Genomic DNA, 25,399 nt, shown 5'->3' on the forward strand with positions numbered 1-25,399 from the left:
ATAATAGTACTCCCCTCAAAGTTAGATCATGTTTACAAAGCACTCCGCACAGTGCCTGGCTCACAGTAAATGCATAAAATTGCAGGTTGTTAATACTGTTTATAAATAATGAACAAGATCCTTTGAGCTTTCTGAACCAAGCAATTGTTTGGTGCCTAAAGTAAGATAGTAATATATGAAATTAAAACATCATATCTGGGAAAGATACTGCAGGTAAACTAAAAGAAATACTTTTTTCGTTTTCCTTTCAGATGTTTAGTTTCATTAGAAGTAGTACAGGAGGCCATTAATGTGATCTATTTTGATTTAACCGTTTGTCACATCTGCTTCTTGTCAACAGGCATTTGGAGCCTGGTGACATCTGTCTGGCAGTGTGTTGGGGACATAAGTTCCACTGCCCTTTCTGAGTGGTTGTATCAACGAGGGTGCTCACACTCTGCACCCAGAGGTTTGCAATAAGTCTGGGTCCCACACAGAGCAGCATGTGGTGGCTCTGGACTTCCTCGTGGAAGAGTTACTTTTCAGAGATCTGAGAAATCTTAATCTGAGGGGCGGAGGGAACCTCAAATGCCTAGCCACAGCCTTGTTAACAACTGGTCATCTCTGGACATTGTTCTGGTGAGTGTACTCATTTCATAACAAAGTCATGTAGAAGTTGTTGAAATGGAATATTCAGTGTTTTTAGGTTTGAGGCAGCTCTAAGTTCAGTTAATGTTGGAAGATGACTAATTTTTATCCTCAATTAGTGGTGCTATTTACCTTATATTTGAAACACCTTTGTATCTGTCCTTTGTCTCTCCTCACACATATAGATGCCAAGCATTCAAAGATTTTCATCATCCAGAAATATTATGAGATTGTTACTGTGCTGAAGAAATCCAATGCATAGTTCTAGTATGAATGTTGAAATTGTCTACTAATGACTGCCTCTCATTAAATATAGGAATTAATTCATTCCCTTAGGTATAGAGATTTTTTACCTACAAGATCAAAGACAACACTTTCAGTGTTAGAAGTATAATTTATAAAGAACCCCTTTTCATGGCTCCTAGAGATAAGCTGGTGTCATAGGGAGAAAGATATTCACACTCTGTCTAAATGTGTCTGCAGTGTGCCATTACAGCCCATCCAGTCAGAAGTAGAGAGTCAACAAGTCCAATTCTGATAGTTCCAGAGTTAGAAATAAACCACTTGAATTCCACTTTGCCTTTTCCTAAAGGTTTATGCATATTAAATATGCAAATCATGTTTAAAATTCTGAATAAAGATACTTTTGACTTAAGTATTATTACTTTCAGCTTGTCTGGGAGAAATTTTACATAGCAGGGTATTTTCCATGTTATCTAAATAAATGCATATGCCAGACAATTGAATTGGCATTTGCTAAACATTTGTGCCAGAATATGGATTAATTAAAATACAGATTACTTGTAAATATTTCTTAGCCCATATCAAATAGCAAGACTGTAGTCACAATAAGATCACAACTCAGTATCCAAATCTCTCCGTTTCATAATATAGATGAATAAATATTTCATTTAAAAGTTCTTGCCAATTAGTCAATCTTACATTGAACTTCAGAATGAAAGTAGATATTTGAGGTCATAAGATGGAAGACACTCTTTTCATTTTTTTTAAAAGAGAATACTCTTGTGCAATAAATTCTGCCCTTTAAATTAATATAACTGGAATTTTATTGTGGTGATACAGTATTCTTGCCTTAGTTCAGATTGAATTAATACTTCCATTTACACTCTGCCTGTGATTATGGCCATACACTGAGAGAGTCATGAATAAAAGTAGAAGTCCACAAAAAAGCAGGTATAAATAATGTACTTTAATAACATTTTTATGAATTAGACCTTTAAGCTGTCATTATGGGGCTTACTTTATTCATGGTGAATTCACTTAAAACATCAAATTGAAGATTCTGCATTTCTTCAAGCACTATTGTCTCTATTCTATAGGTGATTTGGCAGCAGTGGAATTAATGGAATTATAAAAGACACAACAATTTAATTATACCCTGCTCAGAATATCCTGCCAATTTCTTTAATGAAAATACTCCTTCCCCTGACTTTTATCTCCCTCAACATTCAACAACACTCTTCCCTTTCCGCCTGACTATGCACCCAAATATTTAATTTCATCCTCACCCTTTCTTCCAAGTTGTTGGCTATTTTGTTTGTGGCAGCTAGAGAAGAGTTAGAACATTTAATACCATTGGTTTTCAGAGGGGGTAGCAATTAAACATGTCTGTAGAATGTGAACTTATCAGTGTATTGCCTCTCTCTGGCAAAAGTGTCATACGCCCTGAAATGATGGCTCTATATGGCAGGGATCACAGGAACGCTGGTTGAGAGAGAAATCCTCTCCACAAGGAGCAGCTCTGAGCCACAAATATGTTATTAGCTTCTGCATAAATTAACATTAGATGAAAGAAAAATTAAATGACTTACTTTTTACTTTCTAAGCCCTTACAATGGGCTTTTCTCTTGCTTTTAAATGTTTTTATGCCATCTCAAACCCAGAGAATGAACAATAGTTAATTATAATCCTAAAGCTTTCTAAGATGCCTGTTCCCAGCAAAATGGGAAAACAAATGCAAATGTTGAATTTTCAACTTATGTTTTGTTCGTCCCCTCTTTTCTTTTCTACTGTAGAGAAGCAGATGGCTGCTTCTCTTCTAACCTTCTATGGCCAGGATGGATGTATTCTTGGTCCGAGTCATGTAAACAAGGGTGTGTTTGTTCTATAACAATGCATTCCAACACATCTTGACACTTTCACTTTATTTCTTTAGAGTGGCAAAGGTTGGCCTGAAACCCCACTCATTCCATGATCATGGGAAGCTTCACACAAGCAGATAAGTTCAATGACAGCAGTGATTATTACAGTTCTCCATTGTTATCATACAGAAGCATGAGGCAAGAGAGAAAGCATGGGTGCTAGCGTGGATGACCTTGGTCTAAATTCTGTCTCTGACCCTTTCTGGTTATGGGAAATTGGGCAATGTGCTGTGACACACTGAATTTCATTGTCCTCATTTGAAAAATGGAACTAATAAAATCTACTTTGCTGGTTTGTTGTGAAGAATGGAGACGCTGAGCTGAAGTGCCTAGACCAGAGGGAATGTTCATAAAATGTTGGCAGCGGGTAGCTATTACGCTATTTTAGAAACAATAAAAATCTGACCACATATAATCTTCAGCAAGTTTTCTAGATACGATATTTATTGATCTCTTTAAGAAAATGCACATTAATTCTTATTTTTCTGTATGAAGAGAGGCTGGGTCTGGAATACTTTATATTAAGAAACTTCAGGAAAAAAAGTACATCAGTAGGTTTAACATGCTATGAAGCGGTGCTGTGCTGGAATGAAGCGGATTCCAGTCTTGGTTTCGCTATAATTAGTAGCCGCTGCCTTATGTAACTATGAGTAACTCTTCCATTGTCAACCATAAAAGGCAGGGGAATGAGTAGAGCATATTTAGGGCCCTCTTCACCCATGTATTGTCCAAATGAAGCATGCTTCTTGCATTATTTCTTAATTTTGCTGGGAGTAGGCAACTTAAAAAGTTTTATCCTTGTGAATAGCTGCTGTATGGTCTCTGGCCTTGCTGTGGCTTCAAAAATGTTAAATGTGGGAAACAGTTTTTAAGGCTTTAAATACATATGCATGTTATATATATATATATATGTATATTTATATATATGAATACATTTACATGAATATATAATGTCAGGTGGTAATAAGGGTCAGGAAAAGAGAGCTTGTTTTGGAAGATTAAAGAATAAGAGGGTGGAAGGAAGCATTGCATTTTTTTTTTTTTTTAAGGAAGAAGTGTAAATCTTTTAGAATAGGTAAGATTTGAAAAGTGTCTTGAAAAACAGCAGGAGAGCTTTGGGCTATCGGGGAGAACTTTTGAGACGAAGGAAAAATATGTGCCAAGACCTTGAACATAGGATTTGTTGTTCATGGTATGACTGTCCCATTTTACTGTAAGATAAGAAGCCACTGAGAGGTTTCGAGCAGAGAAATTATATGACGCTGAGTTACATTTTAAGAGGAACTTTGGCTGTCACTGAGTGGTGTTAAGTGACCCATTGGACTGCGATCTTGTATAGAAGAATAAGAAAGTAAAAGAATAAAACACAAATATATGTATATTTTTCTTTTTTCCTTGTTTTCTTCCTCTGAATTATATTTGGGACTCTTGAAGGAATGTAACATTACAGAATCGTGGTAGGAGTAACTCACTTTACATTGTAATTAGGTTGCTATGGCAGCAAAGCTCTCTAAATTAAGGACTTCACTTGAATTATCTGGCATAACTAAACTGGCCTGTCCGAACCTGAATCCAATGTCTTTGCCTTAGCTTTTCTGTTAGTGATAGCTGAATTATTCTTGGAAGCCAGCTCCTCTCATTATCAGCTATTAACAACAAACAATTCACAATCAGCAATTCCATTGCACCTTTCAGTGACTACCCGGAGACTTTTAAAATTACAATTTTCTCAATCAACAGATGTTTATTTTCCCTTATGTCAGACCCCTTGCCAGGGTCTATAGTGTTAAAAGATTCCCTCCGGGAACACTAGGTATGGGAATAAGTGGGGAAGTTTACAATTATAATAAAGACTTTGAAGGATATTCAAGGTAGAATCTAAGGGAACCATCACAGAGGCCCACAACCAAGAAGGCCATGTGAAACTTGCAAAAGCTACTTCTGGGGGAAGTAAGCACAGACTGAGTCGGAAATAGCTCGTAGAGCCTGGTTTGGACAGAGGGTGGCCAGAGTTATTGCCACGGCCAGCTGAGGGAACTGAGGTGCAGAGTGACTGCTCCTGTCCTGCAGGCACCTCTTACAAACTCCTTTTTTTTTTTTAAGTTTATTTTGAGAGAGAGAGCTGGAGCGGGGAAGGGGCACAGAGAGGGAAAGAGAGAATCCCAAACAGGTTCCACACTGTCAGCCCAGAGAACTGTGAGATCATGACCTGAGCTGTAATCAAGAGTTGGATGCTTAACTGGTGGAGCCACCCAGGCGCTGCTGAGAACTCCTAGCGATATAGTACCATTCACAAAGGAAATGTCCCAAAGGACTCTAGATCTGATCAATGTAAGTCCAAACTTTTTCAAGATACCATAATACAGTTCATTAAGCCTCAAAAGGATTGTGGAGAAGGGATCTCCATAATTATTTTGTATGGTCTGAGCAAGGCAAACATACGTGTTTAAGTTTGGTTGGAACATCACTCATTAAGGTCATAAAGCACTTGACCTTACAGATGTCAGCATTGACTTGGTCCTCAGGTAAAAACTGTATACCTCTTGTAACCTGTGAGGAAATCTGCTCAGGAAAAAGACACTTGCCCAGTTTCCCAAATCCTGTAATTGACATAACAAGGAGTCCAAACTAAAGGGTAAACACATCCTGCTCTCCCTGCAAATGGAAAATAAAGCTTGAGGTGGACTTATTCTATTAAAAACTTGCAGGTGAACTGACCCCTAGACAGAAAAGAAGTTCTAGTTTTGCTTTGTGTTGCCAAACTTATGTTTCAGCTCCCTTATGGCTGACGTTCTCTGACATAATGACAAATTTTTTTCTACTTCTGAATTTAGTATGCAAAAACGAATGCAAAGAGAAAGATTCTTTGATAGCTTTCAAATTGCAAAAAAGTTTCTTATGTTAATTAAACTTGATATTTAAAATGGATAAGATAGATTTCCCTCAAACCTTTCAAAAATGATAAAAGCTTTTTAGATAAGTGATTTCATTACTTTTGAATGGGTTATATTTATATAGATGAAGGTTGCCACATCTGTTTTTTTTTCACTTTTCTACCTAGAAGTGCAAGAGCAAAGACAACCTCAGAGTGTCTGTGTGAGTGTGTGTGTGTGTGTGTGTGTGTGTGTGTGAGTGAGAGAGAGAGAGAGAGCGAGAGAGAGATGAGAGAGACAGACTCTGGTTTTTCTTTTTCCCTCAATGCTTTTACATTTCAGAAAGTAAATGCTCAAAGCTTATTGACTTTCACTAAGTGAGAAGCTCTCCCTCTTCATACCCATCTCTGGATAGCTTTCTATAGTACAATTGCATTTTTTTTTTGTTCTTTTGTGTTTTGTTTCGTTTTGATTTTTTTAGTGCTCCCCACATTTAAGGACTTTGGAAGAGCTCTTTTAACCCCTTTAAAGTTTATTTTTATGCAAAATTTTTGCTTCTTTAAGATCTTTTATTGTAAATGTTTCCAATGTGTCTTTCAGTAAAGGTAAGAAAAACATAAAGCTAAGGTTGTTTTCTAACACCTTTTCATTTTCAGTATCATATTATTTACAAGAGATTACTTTTGCCATATTTTCACCCTAATTTTTTTATATATATATTTATCTGTATCTGGAAATGGATTGCAAAAGTATTTCATTACATATGGAATGTTAAGAATGCCTAGAGGGCCTCCCCCGGGGTGTCTCAGTCCTTTAAACATCCCACTTAAGCTTAGGTCATGACCTCTTGGTTTGTGAGTTCAAGTCTCCTGTGGGCTCTGTGCTCACCTCTCAGAGCCTGGACCCTGCTTCTGATTCTGTGTCTCCCTCTCTCTCTGCCCCTTCCCTGCTCATGCTCTGTCTCTCTCTCCTTCAAAAACAAATAAACATTATTTTTTTAAAGAATGCCTAGAAACATCAGAAAATTAAACTTTTCTTTTTGTGACAAAATCATCAATATTTAGAGAAAAAGCTGGTTATCATTCAAAATTGAAATATATATCCCCTTATAGCACCATTTCAAAGATACTGCTATTTTTATAACAGATCCTTGAGAAGTTAGGACTTGATTTACTAAATAAATTAAAAAGACTGAATAGTTATTTTCAAAAACAATTTGACTTTAAAATTACTAAGAGTTATTGGACATGTGTGTAAGTCTGATTTTCAATGGAAACCTTTCCATTTTTAATAATATGTCTAATGGACATCAATATTAAAAAGGAAACAAGTATCCTTTCAAAGAGTACAACTTTAAAATTGTAATCATTTTAATATGTTGAATTTGCGTTTAACTCATGGGCTACATAAATTCCATCATCTCTCATGAACTATACCAAAGTAGTGACAAAACTTTTTGTTTTCTCTTTCCACATATAAGGTCTATTCTAGTAGATGAAAAAATTTTACATGTTTAATGTTTAAAACATTAAACATAACATTAAACATCAAAACATTACATCAAACAAAAATATTAAAACAATAAATCCTTTATTATGTTACCAGTTGCCAAGACTCTACTCCTTTTGGCTAAAACTGACCTGGCTTTAAAGTTGCATTTTGTTCTAGAGAAGAAGAAAAGTATCTTTTGGAATTGTAACAAACTTGTCTAAGAGGAGGAAACATTTAGGTTAAGCTGACACAAATAACAAATAAATGTTTTATAAAGAAATACTGGTACTTACAAAGTAGAGCTTTGGAGGGATCCAGTTATTTTTTATAAAATGTTTTATGAGAAAAATTTGCTGGAATGAGAGGTTTTAATCAGAATGCCATAATAAGAAAGTTACTAATAGATCATGTTCACACATATTCACAGCCCACGTCATCCTTAACTTCCTCTCTGTTCCTTTATAGATCAAAATACTGGGTAAAAACTACTTTCTTGATACGATGATAAAAGTTATGAGAGAACAAATAACAGATTCTAATCAACAAATGGCTCCTTTACTCTTTCCTGCTTTGTGGGTGCCACCCCTTGATCCCCAGCATAAACACTTACTCCTGCTGGAGGGTCAAATCAGATCAACCCTAACTATACTGTTAGATGTGTAGGGGTAGAAAAAACTTCCCTTACACATAGGTAAATAGGAAAAAGTAAATGTCTCAGAAAAAAAGTCTTTCCAATAATCAGTGGTGGGAAGTCAGAACCAAATGACAAGAGAGAAAAATTCTAGAGACACAAGTTTCTTATGAAATATATTTAATACCTATTAAAATGTATTTATATTTCATAATCCACGAAAAACTCCCATTTCTTTCCCTTCTTCTTTCCCTTTTTCTTGACATTCTTCCGTTTGCTTAAGATAGTCCCTCTCTCTTTGTCTCTGTCTCCCTCTGCCCCTCCCCCACTCGTGTGTGTGTGTGTGTGTGTGTGTGTGTGTGTGCGCGCGCTCGCGCGCTCTCTCTCTCTCTCAAAAATAAAAATAAACAAAAAAGAGTTATCTTCCAATTCCCTCCCAGGCTTATCGAGGATATTACACACATCATTTTACAGAATTTTGATGATGTGTTGTCTTAACGCAGGACATAGCTCTGACTGAGCATCTCTCTTAGAGTTACAGGGCTTTTGGCTTTGTAAACCACTCCATTCCCCTACCTCTTCAGGCCTAGGACTGATAGAGCCTTCCTGTTTTTGCTAGCCCTGGGATGTCTCACCATACCTCTGCATCTTGATACGCCAGGGACCCTTACATACTCAACAAGCCCCAAACTGAGCTCATTATCATCTCTCCAAACCTGTTCTTATTCTTAATGCCATTCATTTACTCAGGTCACACAGACTTTAGCAATCATGCTCAACCCTAACACTTAATTGCTAGTCTTAAAATAATGGAAACAGTCTAAACCTGGATATGAGACACCTGGCTTCTAATTCCAATTACAGTTGACCCTTGAACAACATTTGAATCACACTGGTTCACTTACAAATGGATTTTTTAAATAAATAGAGTATAAATATACAGTAGTATAAATACAGTAGTATAAATATATTTTCTCTCTTATGATTTTCTTAATAACCTTTTTTCTAGTTTCCTTTAAGAATACAGTATATAATACATATAAAATATGTATTATCAGCTATTTATGTATCCATAAGGATTCCAGTCAACAGTAGGTTATTAATACTTAAGTTTTCCAGTAGTCAAAAGTTACACATGGATTTGTGACTGCTTGGAGGGGGTGAGCAGTGCCTTAGATCTCCACATTATTTGAAGGTCAATTGTATATCACTGTTATAGCTGTGTTCTCCTAGGCAATTTACTTGATTTCTCTGATCAGCTCTAAATTCTAAAATGATGTGAAATCATATGTACTGCTTGGAGTTGTTTTGAGGGTTAAATGGAATTGTTCAAAAGAAAAGTAGCATAATTTTTCCTCATGAGCAGTAGCCTCCTATAATTGTCTCGTCTCCAGAGCCCCCATCTCCACCCCTCAGCTATCCATTCTTTCTATGGCTGATGCAATAAATCTAAAATGTGAATCTGATCATACTCCTTCTTGAGCTTTAGCAGGCTCATATAGTCTGTGAGGTGGCATAAAATCTTTAGCTGTGTGTACAAAACCCTTCAGGATATGAACCAAATTCTATACTAAGAGATTATATAGAGTTTCACATATACTAATACCACTAATGCATTATTATCTTCTAGAGATACCAACTAAAAACTACCATAATATTTAATGATTTATTATACATATAAGAGAAATTTCCTGATAAAAATAATAACAATAATAGCAATTAATGGTTGAGTACCTAACTGTGCTAAAAAATGTGCTAAGTTGTTATACACATTATTTCATTTAGTTGTGTTAAGTTTCTAAGTTAAATAACTAGTGAAAGTAGTTTGGTTTATATATTTTATCAAAATTAATACCTAAAGGTCAATTCCATCAAAAATTGCTGAAAGATATAAGTTTATTTCACCACAAAACAAAGAAAAATATTATATTGGCCTAAAGTTCAATAAAATTCATTGTGTCATAGAGTTAATGGAATAAGAACGGGGGCCAAATTTCTATTTTATTATTTTATGTTCTTTGCTTCTTAGGATATATCTCACTGAAGAGCTAAGGTGATAAGGTTCTTGGTTTAATAGAATTGTAAATAAAACATTACTAGCTCCTGTAGAACATTGTCCTCCGATTTATCCTATGGTAAGAAATAATCTTATAATAAGTTTCCTATAATGCTTCATTCTCCTCTACACAAATCCTACCAACCCACTCTTTATGGCCCAATGCAAGTCTTGTGATTTCATTGTATAGCCTTGTCTCACTCATATCTCATCTCCATCCTAACTTTTACAGCTTTTATGGTCTGTACAACTTACTTCTGTACATCAGTAAATAATGCATCGTGGTAGTATTCTATGCATAGGGGCATGCCTGGTTGTCCCAAGTAGATATCTCTATCCAGACCACAAGCATACTGTAAACATCTCTGGTAGCTATTTAACCTCTATACAAAGCCATTAAGTCCTCCCTCTGCTCTTAAGGTAGTTAATTACCAACCCATCAGCCTGAAAACAATAAGCTTAAAATCTTTGGGTGGAAGTAAAAAGGGACTTAAAGAGACCATTTAGGGGCACCTGGGTGACTCAGTCAGTTAAGTACGTGACTTCAGCTCAGGTCATGATCTCATGATTCATGGGTTCAAGCCCCATATCAGGCTCTGTGCTGACAGCTCAGACCCTGGAGCCTGCTTAAGATCCTGTGTCTCCCTCTCTCTCTCTCTCTGCCCCTCCCCTGCTCACACTCTGTCTCTCTCTTTCTCTCTCTCTCTCTCTCTCAAAAATAAATAAACATCAAACATTTTAAAGAAAGAGACCATTTAAGTTCTGTCCCCACACGTTACAGGTGAAGAAATGGAGATCCTACAAAGTCAGTTGATTTGTCAAAGGCCATATAACTGATTAGTGTCAAAGCTGGGATTAGAAGCTGAGTCCTTGGCCTTCTCTCTAGAGTTCTTTTGCCCATATATGGATGATGGCATTTATTGTATTATTTACAATTGCCATACTAAATACCAATTGTATATTTATTCAAGAAGATGATAGGGTATACAGTATTTATTTACCTTATTATATTTGCCTTTATTTATGTAAATTATATGTTTATAATGGAATATTAAAAGTAACTTAAGCATAAGATATATAGTTAATAAAGGATCACATAACTTCTTTCCACATATTTGCCACAATAGACAAGTTGTGACAATTTTACACTAAATGTTGAATAATTACATGTGAGTAGAAATCTTCTATTCTTTAGAGAACAATGACAACAAAAAACATGATGTTGTGGGGGATGTCCATGTTGAGTAGGGGGAAAGAAAAAAATCTTTTCGCATTGTTGATTAAAAAATAATGGGATCATATCTGGTCACTGTGCTTCTACTACGATTTTATGAAGCAACTTTTTTTTTTTTTTTTTTTTTTTTTTTTTTGGTGATGGGGTGAGGTTGGAAAATGTTGCCTGAAGCTGTTTGTTTAATCTCTGAGGATTCTGTCTGAGAGGAGTCAGGGGCTAGCTAATTCCTCCTGAGAAATACAGTTCTGATGAACATTTGATGATAAAGTGGCTAAACATAAGAATAACCTAATGTTAATATAACAGTTGCCATTTCTTTGGGGGAGGAATTTAGTAGATAAACTCTCTTAATGAGGTAAGTGGTAGCTTTAGTGGCTCTTTGAACCTGCAGGCTTTTGAGCCCCAGGAGAGCTCCCAGTGGATATGGGAATTCTGTCACAAAATGTAATACTGTTTTAGAAAGAATGTGAGAATTAATATTATATTTAAGTTAGTCCCTTTTAAGTTATATCCTTAATTAAATGCCAATTGACAATGTCAGAAATGATTACATGATGTGATTGTTATATGAGATTTGTTTAATGCTATTGTAGCCAACTTTCCATGGCCAGACATGTCCTAAAAAAATATAGGAGTCAAAGGAAACAACTGATTTAATATACAATCAGTCCTCACATGCAAATATTTAAAGCAATAAAAACTTCATTATGATGTGCAAAGCATGTGATGTGGGGAGAGGAGCGAAGTTAAAGGACGGGCAAGATACATCTTCAAGGCATAAGACAAATAGCTTGAGAAGCACACCAAGATTTCCAAGAAGGAAGTGTGTGCTGTGAGAAACTGATTTTCCTTGTTTTCAGTGCCATGAAAACACAACGGAAGCTTTTAAGGGCCTCACAGACATGAGAGCAGTTTCACTCACAGCAAGGTCCATGATTTTTTAAAATCTGTTAAAATTCTAAACTGTTGCCAATGTCCTGTAAACAAACTTAATAATCCAGTGTATAGATAAGCTCTACTTTCTTAAAACAAAAAAAAATGCAAAATATGTTTAAGCTCCCACATTTTACCTGTTCTATCTGTATTCCTCAAATCAAATAGCATACGTTAGTGCCACATGCAATTTCCTTTTTACGTAATGCCATTTTCTTGCAACTTGGTCCTAAGGAAGTTTCAGACTAAAATAGTGCATCAAGGACTGTGCATAATCAACCTCACTAAAAACAGCTTGATTAATACTAAATATGTCCTAGTTCCTAATCAATTATGTTAATGAAGTTGCAGGCACATCTGCAAGCCTTGACAAAGCCCATGATCTCAGCATCGCCTGATAGCATGGACTCCTTGGGAACCTGTTCAGGGCCAGTGTCCTCAGCATAAAGACTCTTTCTCTGGGAGTAAAAGGAGGTACTAGCAAAAGCCCTGTAATCCTGCATCATTATGTTATTCGCTTAAACACCATATTGGGTTCCAGGATAAAATGTCAAATTAAATAGCTCTTTAATAGAACAATAGAAGCCTAAGTGTCCCACTTTACAAATGACACATCCTTTTCCAAGTGACAGACTGATAGGCAAAACATTTTCTACTTGGTGTTTTATGAACCTCTTGTAGGAGATAAACTGGAGCCAAACACTTGAATAATCTATCAAAATCTGTCTCAAATTGGGGAATTGGAGTTCCTTGATTTATGTCCATATCCCAACAACAACAACAACAACAGAATTAGAATCCAATGAAACTTAAGGTGACACTATTATTTATAGGCTATCCCTTGTCCTGTGAACATTGGGGCAGTGACAGAGTCACTCGTCAGTTTTTTGTCAAATTATCTCCAGTAACACAAGCTCTTATAGTCCAAATGCCAAACAAAATGTGACTCTGACCTCTCTCTGTCTCTGTCTCTGTCTCTCTCTCTCTCTCTCTCTCGTTCTAAGCATTTTTTTTTCTAAATAATCTGCTTACTAGCTAGGTAAATGATATACAATAATTGCTAGTGATGAGTTTACTCAGTTTTGGTTTTATTATTTTCAGTATAACTCAGCTACATTTGAGTCCAGTTAAGACATTTTAAAAAATATTTAACTCCTATCAAAATCAAGCATATGCAAAAGATGATACAAGTTGGGAATTTATACTGGTGAGAAACCACATATGATAGAAATGCAAAGGCAAATCATCAACTACGCAAAAAGAAATATTTAAACAACTCTAATTGTATAAGGTAAACATTTAGGTGGCTAATTTACTAATAATGAGGCTAAGAGGTTGCCAAGTGCTAAGGACTGAATTGTGTCTCCTCCAAATACACACATGAAGCCCTAACCCCCATATGACTGTACTGGATGGAGATGGGGCCTTTAGGAGGTAATTAAGCTTAAATGAGGTTGTCAGAGAGGAGCCATGATCCCATAGAACTGTGTCCCAAGGACAGGAAGAGCCACTTGAGCTCTCTCTTCACCATGTGAAGATAGCAAGGAGTAGATGTCTACAAGCCAGGACATGGGCTTTTTCCAGAAACCTGACCATCATGGCACTCTGATCTCAGACTTCCATCCTAAAGAACTATGAGAAATTTCCGTTGCTTAAGCTACCTGATCTGTTGTGTTTTGTCTGGCAGCTCTTGCAAACCAAGACATCCAGTGCTGATCAGGAATTTAAGAAATTATAATATCGAGAGGAATTGTTTTCACATAATGGTCACACACAGAAATGACATCAAGAGCCAAGTGAGTGAATGGGTGAAACAGAGGTGTGGCAGTTGATGGAAACAATGGGAAATTCCCCATATTCAAGATGACCACACTTAAAAATCAGTATGTAGAAAACTTGTGTGGACCCAATAAAATGTGTGTGCAGCAGTTTTGGATGGGAGACAAAGGTTTCAAACCTGGGACTAGTCCTGGACTGTTCTCTAAAAATTCAGGAAGCATTGTTGATTTGGAGTCTTGGAGTAAGATTTTACATGTACTTTACATTAAATTGTGATCTCTAATGACCAAAAAATTCTTTTTTTTTTAGATGGGTATTGATATACCACTGATTAACAGATGATACAGGATTTTATTTAAAGCTTAAAGCTACTAGTTCATTCCATTTGTGTAGCTGGCCAAATCAAAATATTTTACATACTGTACACTAGGTTATTATAATTTGCAAGTATAATGTAACCTTTCCCCCCATTCCCACTGGCATTTCTCTTGCTCTCTTGCAAGCCTTTCTAGAATGCTTAGGTACTTGACTTGAAAACTATTGTTCTTTCCCAGACAAGTAGCAGTCAAAATTTCTCCATGGGTGACATTTTAGTCATTCTGAAGGACATTTGGCCAATTACAGGTCATTTAGGTGACTAGTCCTAAATTAAAAGCATTTTTAGAAATATTTAATTGCTCTCCACTTCTGTCTAAATCACCTAGGGATTTGCTACTGAGATGGAGTCCTAGACCAGAAACATCAGCAAACATTGGGAGCTTGGTAAAAATGAAGAATCTCAGGCCCCACACTAGACTTACCAAATTTGAATCTACAGTTTCACAAGAGCCCTAGGAAATTTGTGTGCACACTAAATTTTAAGAAGCATTGCTAGGTTTCTCTATACTAAGATCAGAACATGATGTTTCTATCACAGAACTTCATGAAATCTAAAGCACAACACTTTATGTCTTCATCCTCCAAAACTTGTTGAGGCCTCAGAAGACATGAAGGTAGGAGCCTCAAATGCTGATGTCTTCATAGCAGTATATGAGAAAGATGCTTGGGCATAGAGCTAGAAATTCTGGGCTGGAAACCCAGCTCTGCTATTTACTAACTTAGCATAAATAAATAAATTTCAAACCTACATTTGTTAATCCTTAATAATGTGTACTTTACAAGGTTTTGAAATATCAAATGTAAAATTCATATAAGTACAGAAAACATAATATTCTAAATAAATATGAGTTGCAGAGAGCATAACTGCAGGTGTGACTTGGTCAGGATCTGGACAGAAGGTGAGTAGAACATGCTGATGTCAGAACACAACCAAAGGAAAACATCACCTGCCTAGCTACCCAAATCCTTCCCTGGCTATTGGCTGTGTGAAATATAAACGTATAGCCAAAAGGATCATTTGGTCTGTGGTCAATTGGATAATGCATCTCTCACCAAGGCATTCAGATTAAATTAAATTAATTAATTTCATTGAATTAAAATAAAATAGAAAAGACTATTTGAAACAGGCTACCAAGTTTAGGTGTTTGGTGTAAACCAGTTTGTTGCATCTGTAAGGTTTTTTTACACATGGACGTAAACCAAAGGTTCTCAAAATTTAGTGTGTATGAGATCCAACTGAGAAGCTTGATAAAAATGGAGATTTCTTTCCTCTCTGAATTGCCAGAGAATCTGATATGTTAGGTCTAAGATATGGTGGGAATATGAATTTTTAAGAAGCTTCACAGTTGATTTTGGTGCTGACAATCTGCAAACTATTCTTTGTGAAAAGTTGTCTTAAATCAATAAAATGCAGTCGAAGGAGAATTCCCAAGTTTATCAATATCAAACACAGTAATAATAACTGAAATATTTGTAGCTCTATTCTGTCTTTACAAGACCTCTCTGTGACAGGTAATATGAGTATCAGTATTTTACCAATAAACAGGCTAAAAGTTTAGTTATTGCATTTGTTCCTCCAGGTCGAAAATGGCAAAATCAGAATTTGGATACAGATCTGTGTGATTCTAGAGCACAGGCTGTAAATCACCATTTTCAGAGACACAGAATTCCCACAATCCCTCTAGGTAACAAGAAATGTTCAATAAGACCTGGTCCCTTTTGTAAGACGGGTTTGGATACATGAAATGAACTGAACTTCTCAGACATTTCCTCCTCATTATGGAGCTTCATCTGGGGATGGGGTTTGGGGGATAGAAGATAAGTAAGGCATAGAGGAAAGGACAGCTTACATGAGTATATAATTCCAGATAACAGCCATATAATATTTTCTGGAGTTCCATGTGCCAATTTAGCATGGTCTGCTCAGTAATTCTACCTGGAAGCCCATGCGAAACTGTCATGTACCAGTCTGTCCTAAACCCATGACATCCTGCTTCTCCTCACCAGGCCTGTTTTATTTCAGTGGTTTCCCATCTTAGTTAACTGCACCTCTGTCCACCTCGATATCTAATTCAGAAAGCCGGAGTCATTTTAATTACTTGTTGCATCTCCGCATGCATAGTAATCAGATACTTTAACCAATTGATTCCCTTTCCAGGTACTTTTCCGATCTACCTGCTCTCTCCAACCATTACACCACTGTTAAGTTCTTGCGTTACAACTTAGTTGGACTATTCTCTTCTCAAGTGTCTGCAATCACTCTCATACCACCTGTCTAGACCAGCAGGATGGCAGTCAAATTGTCCTTTTAAAATGAACATATCTATCTCATCTATGGGAAATTCCTTATCGTCTCTAGAAAAAAAATTACTTAGCTGAGGTGAAAATATTTTGCTTGTATATGCACAAAATATCTCTGGAAGGAGCTAACATTGGTTGCCTAGAAGGAGAACTGTGTAGTTAGTGCATACGGCCAGGAGGGAAACTTTCCACTACCTTAAATCATTTTCGTAATCGTTAAAATTTGAACCATGTAAACATGTCAAAAATTTTAAAAGGAAATAAAAATTCCTTAGCTGGGTGAAATAGCATGATATCAGAGATCTGCAAAAGTAATAAAAATACAAGCAGTAAAAAAACAAAAAAAAAAGGAAGAAAAAAAGGAAAGAAAAGAAAGGTTGGATAAGTAAGAATAGAAAATGTTGATAAATGTATCTGCAGGCTGAGTATATTGCAGATTTATTTTACTATTCAATGCTTTATAATAAAAATTTAAAGATAAATATAAATCCCAAGCTTAGCCTACAAGGCACTTCGTGAGCTGTCCTTTGCATGCCTTTCATCTGTCCCAGACCCTCTTCATACTGCCTTCTTTCTCTCCGAGATGAAGTACTTAGGCATATCTGAACAAAACCTCTTTCTTTCTCATCTCCATGTTTTTGCATATGCCAATTCTTTTGTTGGTAATGTTCTTGCCTTCCTTGTGTATTCTTCCATATTCTTGGGATTTAAGCTCTACAGCCACTTCTGCAGAGAAGGTTTTCCTGGAATTCTACTCACCTCTTCCAAGCAGAGCTATGCCCTACCTTCTTTAAGCTTCCACAGTACTCAGCACTGGTTTCTATTTTGGTTCTTATCTTATGGTGTAATCACCACAACTCTTAGAACCCAGCAACTAAGGTGCCTCCAGTAGGTTCTGTGCTTTACACGGTTCTATGTGCCCTCCTCTGGCTACATCCTGCCCTAGGTCTAAGGGTCTGTGGGGATGACAGGGTGTGGCCACCTGAAATTTTTTCCTCTCTTACACTTCAGGTCCTAGAACTCTGACCTTTTTTTTCTGCCAGACAGTTCTTTCTCTGGGGATGCTGAACTCATGGGGTGAGCAAAGTTGACAGGTAGCTGCTGGACAGATGGGTGTGGAACTTGGGTAAGCAGTCTGTGTCCACACACACACACACACACACACACACACACACAAGGTCCTTTTCAGTGTTTGACAGAGCTAGGAGTGGAAGGGGTGCTATGATGGTCTGAAGGAGACCTCCATCTGTACCCTTGCAAAAAAGTAGTGGTGCACTTGGCTTTAATTCTTTGTGTTTTATATCTGGCTTCTCTTTAATTACTTTTAATTTTACACCTGTAAACTGAGTCTTGGTAGGACAGGAACTATTTTCTATTAATCTTTGAATGTCCAGTACTTTAGGCAATACCTGATGTGATCCTATGGTTGGAATTTAATAAATGATAGTTGAATGAATAAATGAAGACAAATGATTTTGAAAACTTGATTATGATGACACTTGCCTCCCCTAATTTTGCCAATCCCCAAACACCATATTTTGAAGAACTAATTAATAGCAGTAGTATTAGTCATTAATTTTATAAAGTGCTTATAAACTGGCACACACACATACACACCATTGTATCCTCACACTAATTCTATGAGCTCAGTACTATTTTCAACTCATCTCATGGGTGATAAAACTCATGAAGAGTGAGTTTAAGTAAATAAAAATGTACAAAACTAGTAAGAGGTGAAACTCAGATTTAAACCCAGAAACTCTGTCCTAGAGTCATAAAGACACTAAATTGGTCAAGTTGTGGAAAAACTGCATGAGTTTCATGACATATCCTTGACTATTTGTCTCTGTACTTTCTAGCTTGATTTCCAGAGCATGAAGCTGGTCATTCTTCCGGAAGCTGATGATCACCAGTATAAAATCTTAAGAGGAAAAATTTTGGTTTTCCAAAAGACAGCAAGTTGTACTTTCAGGGAAAAGAAACTGTAGCTTAGATGTACCAACACTATTTAAGAAAATATGGATTTTTTGTTTCTGCTGTTACTATTGTTTTTTGTTTCTCTGCACTCTACTTTATCTATAATAGAGGAGAGCTTTGGAAACATAAAATACTTGCCTTCAGGGGTAGGTGATGCCGGAGTGGGTCTGGAAGCTCGTTCTGTTGGTAATGGAGGTGGTACGGCTGGGCTTTGTCCTGTGCACACAATGCAGGAGTAGGTATTGAAAAAAAAGTATTAACAAATTTAATATCCTCAACTAAAATAGCTAGATCCTTCCCCAACATGCATAATTCATAATCTGAAGTATAAATTCATATTATTATGCAATAAGAAAATTGTTATTAGGTGAGATCTTTAAGTGGATACATACACAGTTTCCGTTATCTTCAGAGCTATTTCTGAATATATTACTTTTCATAGATGTATATACAATGTTAAATATATCTACTGGACTTCATTAATGGAAAATCTACATGCAATCAAATAAAGCAATTTATTTTCAATATGCACTTTAAATTATGGAAACTAAAATCACAGAAGCTGAGAGGAGTCCTAATATAGAGAAAAATCACCATTTTTTTTTCATTTAACTTAAAATTCTCAAATGATATAATAGGGCAATAAAAGAAGGTTAAAATTCATGGGCCTTTTGATATTGAACAGGTACATTTTCTCCTGCTGAAGTAAATGACCTGCAGTTAAGTAAATAATGGGCCAAAGGGAAAATATATTCAGTTTTATAGAGCCTTGAAAGGCTCCCTCAAGTCTCTGGGCTTATTATGAACTGTATAAAAACCCACAATCGTTTCTGAGTGCTTCCTTATCCCAAGTGATTTCTTTAATTAACCAAAACCATCCAGGCCACGAACTGTAAACATTAACTAACATATGATCCCGTATGAAATGTCTGCAAAATGTTTTATCATTAATTTTCATTCCACAAATTTCTGCTGTGTGTTTCTTTTAAATCCAGGAATTGGTGTGGGCATAGGCACCTTGTGAAATCTCACTGACAACTAGATATTATCAAATGTCAGCAGACCTGCCTGCTTACTGGAAGTTTTCCTTTTTTTTTTTTATAATTTGTCAAAATTAGTTTGGTCTGGTGAATTGTGGATTAGCAAGCAGAGCAACTGGAGAGGCACACACACCACCTTCTGTGGTGGTGAGAAGGGAGGAATCCTGGACTCTCTTGCCAAATAGCGGTTAGTCTCCATTCATTATAGGATTCCCTTATAGTGGTTAGACCATCTAGGTTGATTCTTGAGCATATTCTAGCATGCATAAAAGCACATTGTTTCATGACACTCCAGTCATATACCTAGAAAAGTATCGATCCATATTATCATTAATTTTTTTTCCTAATGAGAGCAAAGATCTGATAGAAACAGATGGCAACATGAAAGTTCCTCTTTCAGTGTACAAAGAGAAGATGAGGCTGGGCACTCTAAAAAAAGTTTGATCTCCATTATTTTTCCCTACCTAACATTTACATACTACTTACTCTATGCCTAGAACAATCCCAATCAGTTTTGATACAGTAAGTCATTTAATTTTCACAAGATCCTTAGGAGTAGGTGTATTCTCACTTTATGGTTTGAAAACTAAAGTGAACAGGTTTTCAGGCCATTCAGCTCCTAAGAAGTGAGCTGAATTTCCATGTAGGCTCCAGATTTGAGGTGCTCAAAGCCCCTTTCCCACTGCCTAAGGCCAGAAAAGGGTCGTCTTCTATAAGGGAGTCCATGACTGCAGGTGGGAGACTCAGTCTCTACTTACTTCATAAGTCGAAAGGATGTATACTTGTAAATATCCATTCTCAAATCTTTCTAGAGAGCTGTTCTTGAAGAAAATATTTCTTTTTCTTTTTAAAAAAATTTTTTTTTCAACGTTTATTTATTTTTGGGACAGAGAGAGACAGAGCATGAACGGGCGAGGGGCAGAGAGAGAGGGAGACACAGAATCGGAAACAGGCTCCAGGCTCTGAGCCATCAGCCCAGAGCCCGACGCGGGGCTCGAACTCACGGACCGCGAGATCGTGACCTGGCTGAAGTCGGACGCTTAACCGACTGCGCCACCCAGGCGCCCCAAGAAAATATTTCTAAAGTAGGCTGATATTTTGTAGCTTTTAAATCTAGGAAGAATCTAGATTTAGGAAGGAGTCAATTAAATGATTAAAACTTAAAGTACAAGTGGCCATGAATATAAATCAATTGTTTCTAAATACTAAGGCTTTCAGAAATATCTTCATAGAATGGTGCCTATTCAATCTAAGTCACTTCTTTCCAGGTCATACTTTCATGAACAGTGGTGATGTAAAATCTCAATCCTTTATAGTCTTGATAAGCTTTTTAGAAATTTATTTCAAAAATATATGAAATTCTTTCCAAAGGAATTATTCATAATTTATACTCTAAAATCTTTTTAGATTTTCCTGGAAGAACTATAAAGTCATTATTTTATTTCAAAAACATTTTAGTGAGCACTTATTATGCATCAATAATACCAAAAACATTAGGGGCGCCTGGGTGACTCAGATGGTTAGGCATCCAACTTTGGCTCCTGTAATGGTCTCATGGCTTGTGAGTTTGAGCCCCATGTCAGGTTCTGGGCTGACAACTCAGAGTCTGGAGCCTGCTTCAGATTTTGTGTTTCACCCTCTCTCTCTGCCCCTCCTCTGCTTGTGCGCTCTCTCTCTCTCTCTCTCTCTCTCTCTCAAAAATAAATAAACATTAAAAAATAATAATAGTAATACCAAAAACATTAAACCCCAGCCCTGCCTTAAAGAAGTTCCCAATATACTGACTAAAACAGACTTAGATCACTATAATAGATTACTATAATACAGTGTGATGATGGTAAATAATATATACAGAGGGGGTGTTGTAGAAAGATCCCTGGAGTAGATTAACTGTAAACTGCATTGAAAGACCTAAAATTAGTGTGCCAGGTAAAGAAATTAAGAGAAGAGATTCTACACAGAGAGAATCTGGTGAAAAAACAGTTACTGGATGCCAACATACGTAGGACTCCTAAAACAAACAAACTGGTGCCTTCTGCAGCAGAAAGTGCAATATCCAGTTTATGTCAGAAATTCTCTACAACTGTAATCAACTATATCACGCTCCCTAAAATGTCTAACTGCTACATCGTGAGGCAGTGGACACAGTGGGGAAGTAGGACCACACAAACAACAACAACAACAACAAAACAAAAAAACAGAGAAAGAAAAAGCCAGATGTCTTCCTACCTTCAGAGTGACAGTTATAAATCACCCTGGCAGGGGAATTATCAGCTCAGAACAAGTTTTTGTTGTGCTAGGGAGCACTAAAACAAATCAGATACGTCATAGTAGAGCATGACGCATGACTTTAGTACTGACATAAAGAAAAGTCTTCTTTCGTGTTCAAATAATGTCAGAGAATACTGTTGAAATCTGAGACCATTTTATTTTATTAGTTTTTTTTTAATGTTTATTTATTTTGAGAGAGAGAAAGTGAGAGTGTGTGTGTCAGGGTCGGGGGGGCAGGAGAAAGGGTGGAGGAGGACCAGAGAGAGAGGAAATGGAGAATCCCAAGCAGGATCCACCTTATCAGTGGAGCCCAACTGGGTGGGGGGGCCTCCATCTCACCAGCCATGAGATCATGACCTGAGCCAAAGTGAAGAGTCAGATGCTTAACTGACTGAGCCACCCAAGAGCCCCCAAATTTTAAATATGAACAAATACAGGAGTGCCTGAGTGGCTCACTCAGTTAAGCTATCTACTCTTGATTTCAGCTCAGGTCATGATCTCACAGCTGGTGAGATGGTTCCCTGCATTGGACTCTGTGCTGACAGTGTGAAGCCTGCTTGAGATTCTCTCAGTCTCTCTCTCTCGGTCTCTCTCTCTCTCTTCCCTCCCCTCCCCCACTCCTGCTCCCTCTCTCAAAATAAATACATAAACTTTAAAAAATATGAATAAATTTAATATCATATAATAAATGCTGCTAATATAATGTCAAATTAATAGTAGAATTTTATAGTAAAAACAGTGTTGCTTAGTGTAAAGACTATATGCTTAGAGGCAAATGGTGAGCGTTTATATATGTGAGAGTTTCAGCTTCATCATTTACAAACTGGGTAAACTTGAAAATCTCATGAAGTATCCAAGCCTCAGTTTAGGGCCTTTATAAAATGAGGCTAGTTTTTAGGAATGTTATGAGGATTAACTGTTAAAGCATCTAACACATAGTAAATACTCAAAATACCAATTTTTTCAATAATGAATTTACAATTTATGTCCCATCTAATTACACAAGAGAACTTGAAACAGACTTGGAAATAAGTAAACAAAGACATAACAACAGATAAAATTGAACATGACATAAATAACAGAACTCATTTACAAGAAAGAAGTTTTTACAATTTCATTAGGAATATATTCCTTCAGAATTCCAGAGGATTGTTACTCTCTGAAGGAACAATTTAGGTTGTTGAAATTTATGTTGGAACTCAAAAGGTGCCCTTCATTTTGCAAGCTATTACCTGAAAATCCCTTTGACATTCAAACATAGTGAATTGGCTTTATTTTTGTTCCTTGAGTGATTTGGGCTGGCTTATTTCCATAATACCTGAATGGCATGTTTGTAAGCTGCCAATATTTTATTGTTCTGAGTTTTTTCTCTCACAAGTCAATTTGATTGTTTCTGGTTTAGTCAAAATCCACTGGGGATAGTAGACAGTGTGTACTCCTTCTAATGATCTAAGTTACCAATGTTTTCTTTACACTGCTAGGAATGATGAATGGAATTACTCAGAATCTCAAGTCAAGTAGGAGGCTATGAGCTGAATTCAGATCACATGAAGTACAAAACAGCTCACTATACTAACATTTAATTTGTCTGGTTTCTTTATCAAAGGAGATTCCCTATTTCTACAACATTTCTATACAACTAAAGGCTATCCCCTAAATCTTGAAACAAATGTTGAGGAGATGTTTTCCTCTAATGCCTGACAGATAGTTAATTCTCCAGGCCTCTACTGCATTCTCCTGAAGGTACTAAGTACATCCAGAAGATCTTTGAAAGGCCTCTGTACTGCCAACAGCAAATGGTAATAGATTCTGGGATGGAGAAGGTGTCATTCCAGTAAATGACCGTTGAGTTCAAGTTCATTTACATTTAAAAAATACAATGTATAAAATAATTACAAATTCCTATCCCAATTTGTTCTTTCAATTTCATAAAAATAATTTGTGAATCTATGACTAATGGTGAAGTGGGGAGATCTGAATTTAGTAAGAAAATGGTGGTCAAGTTTGTGAAAGCGATAACATTAATTGTGTATGCTGCACTATTTTTATATGTGCAGAATAACATTTTTAAAATTTGGAATTGAACAAATAGTAACATTAAACAAAAATATGGTTTTATATTTTAGGCTGAGACGTGATTTTGCTAGTGTCTTTTATTTTAAAATGGGGACATCTTGGTCTTCAAGTTTCCTTACTGAGTGTCTTTCTCTTGCCATGTAGTTTGGACAGGGGACCAGAAGGATTTGGGGTGTCAACCATCCCTCCCTTTCCCACCCCATATGTTAAAATAAAGATCAAAAATTTTAGACCACTCATATAATAATCCCAGATTTGTGAATTTGCCCAAGAAATGAGGACCTCACCAATAAAAGAACTACTTGAAGAAGTTCTGGAGTTCATATGAAATGGGTGAATCAAGGAGGTGTTTACTCCAATACAGGCATCTTTATACCTCCCACTCATGAATTGCTAAATTCTACACAGCTACTTTGCATCCCTTGTACTCAGTCGAGTGGATGGGGCACTCAGTAAACAGACAATTATCACTTAACTTAGGTCTCAGTGGTTTCAAGATAAAATGGAAACCATAATCTCTGCTCCAGCTGGTGTTGTGAGTGTTCATGGGCAAATGAAATCACTGAGGGACCACAGTGAAGATAGAGAAATACACTGTTGTTACGGAGTTTATGTTAGAGATGGAGGGAGACAGGCAATAATTTAATAATTTAAGACAGGCAAGACATATAATTTCAGATCTCAGAAATGTAGGGACATTCAAATAGAGTGATGAGGCAGATAACATTTAGAGGGAAGAGACTATGCTAAAATGGACAGAAAGGGAAGAGGAGGGCCACCATTAAGCACGATTCCACTAGCCTATGAAGCTTTGTGCAAATTTGAAAAATGTGTCTTCTGAGTATATGCAGTCCACGGTGGTAAGTTTTGGTCAGGAAAACCTGCTTGGTGCAAAATTAAGAGGCAGCTCTCTCCTGGCCAGTTGCAGCTCCAGTCCAGGGCATGCTGTCTTGGGGTAGGGGAATCAGACTTGGAGGCCTTTGTTATACAACTGCACGAATGCATAGCATAGGAAGTGGCCCTTTCTCCAAGGAGAACACATCTGAGCTCTGACTTGAATACAAAGGAGCAAACCTTAGGAAGATGTCTGATAAAAGGATTCTTGACAGAGAATAGCAGTACAAAAAGCCTAAGCCAGTGACCAGCCTGGCTTGTTTAACGGTCATCGGTGATGGAAAACAGAGACAAGCTCATAGCAGACCATTCTAGCCTATTCCGGTGAGTATGGATTTGTCCTAAGGACAATGGTAAGATTTTGTAGGGTTTTAGTACAGCATGTAGGTTCTTTAAAGATCACTGGCTGGTGTGTGAACCAAAACAATGTTTGTAGAGAAAAGGATATGAGGGACAACAAGAGATCAGGTGGAGACTATTGAAATGATAGAAAGTAAGAAAGTGACATGGCTTGGACTAGGTGGTTTGAGGTAGAGATTCAATCATTCATGCAACAAGTATTTATTGAATGCTGACTGAGTACCAGGCACTTCCGTAGGATATGGAGTTATAGCAGTGAACAATACAGAGAAAATCACCTATTTCACGGAGCTGAGATTCCAGTGGGCAGAGACAA

The 25,399-nt window shown here is 36.8% G+C and overlaps 1 protein-coding gene and 1 long non-coding RNA gene across 2 annotated transcripts in view; one reads left to right on the top strand and one right to left on the bottom strand.

The window, feature by feature from the left end:
• The window catches only part of TRDN (triadin), a 395,011-nt gene that overhangs the window by 227,176 nt on the left and 142,436 nt on the right, over positions 1–25,399 (bottom strand). Inside the window, exon 10 of the mRNA XM_043592239.1 lies at positions 18,581–18,658. Coding sequence (XP_043448174.1) covers positions 18,581–18,658 — 78 coding nt within the window. The remainder of the gene's footprint in view (positions 1–18,580; positions 18,659–25,399) is intronic.
• On the top strand, positions 419–13,803 carry LOC122489944. Its single transcript, XR_006299048.1, has 3 exons — positions 419–618; positions 9,814–9,919; positions 13,695–13,803. It is a non-coding gene; the product is annotated as an uncharacterized LOC122489944 (long non-coding RNA).

The sequence above is a fragment of the Prionailurus bengalensis genome, chromosome B2 (assembly GCF_016509475.1).
Source record: "Prionailurus bengalensis isolate Pbe53 chromosome B2, Fcat_Pben_1.1_paternal_pri, whole genome shotgun sequence".
Lineage (NCBI taxonomy): Eukaryota > Metazoa > Chordata > Mammalia > Carnivora > Felidae > Prionailurus > Prionailurus bengalensis.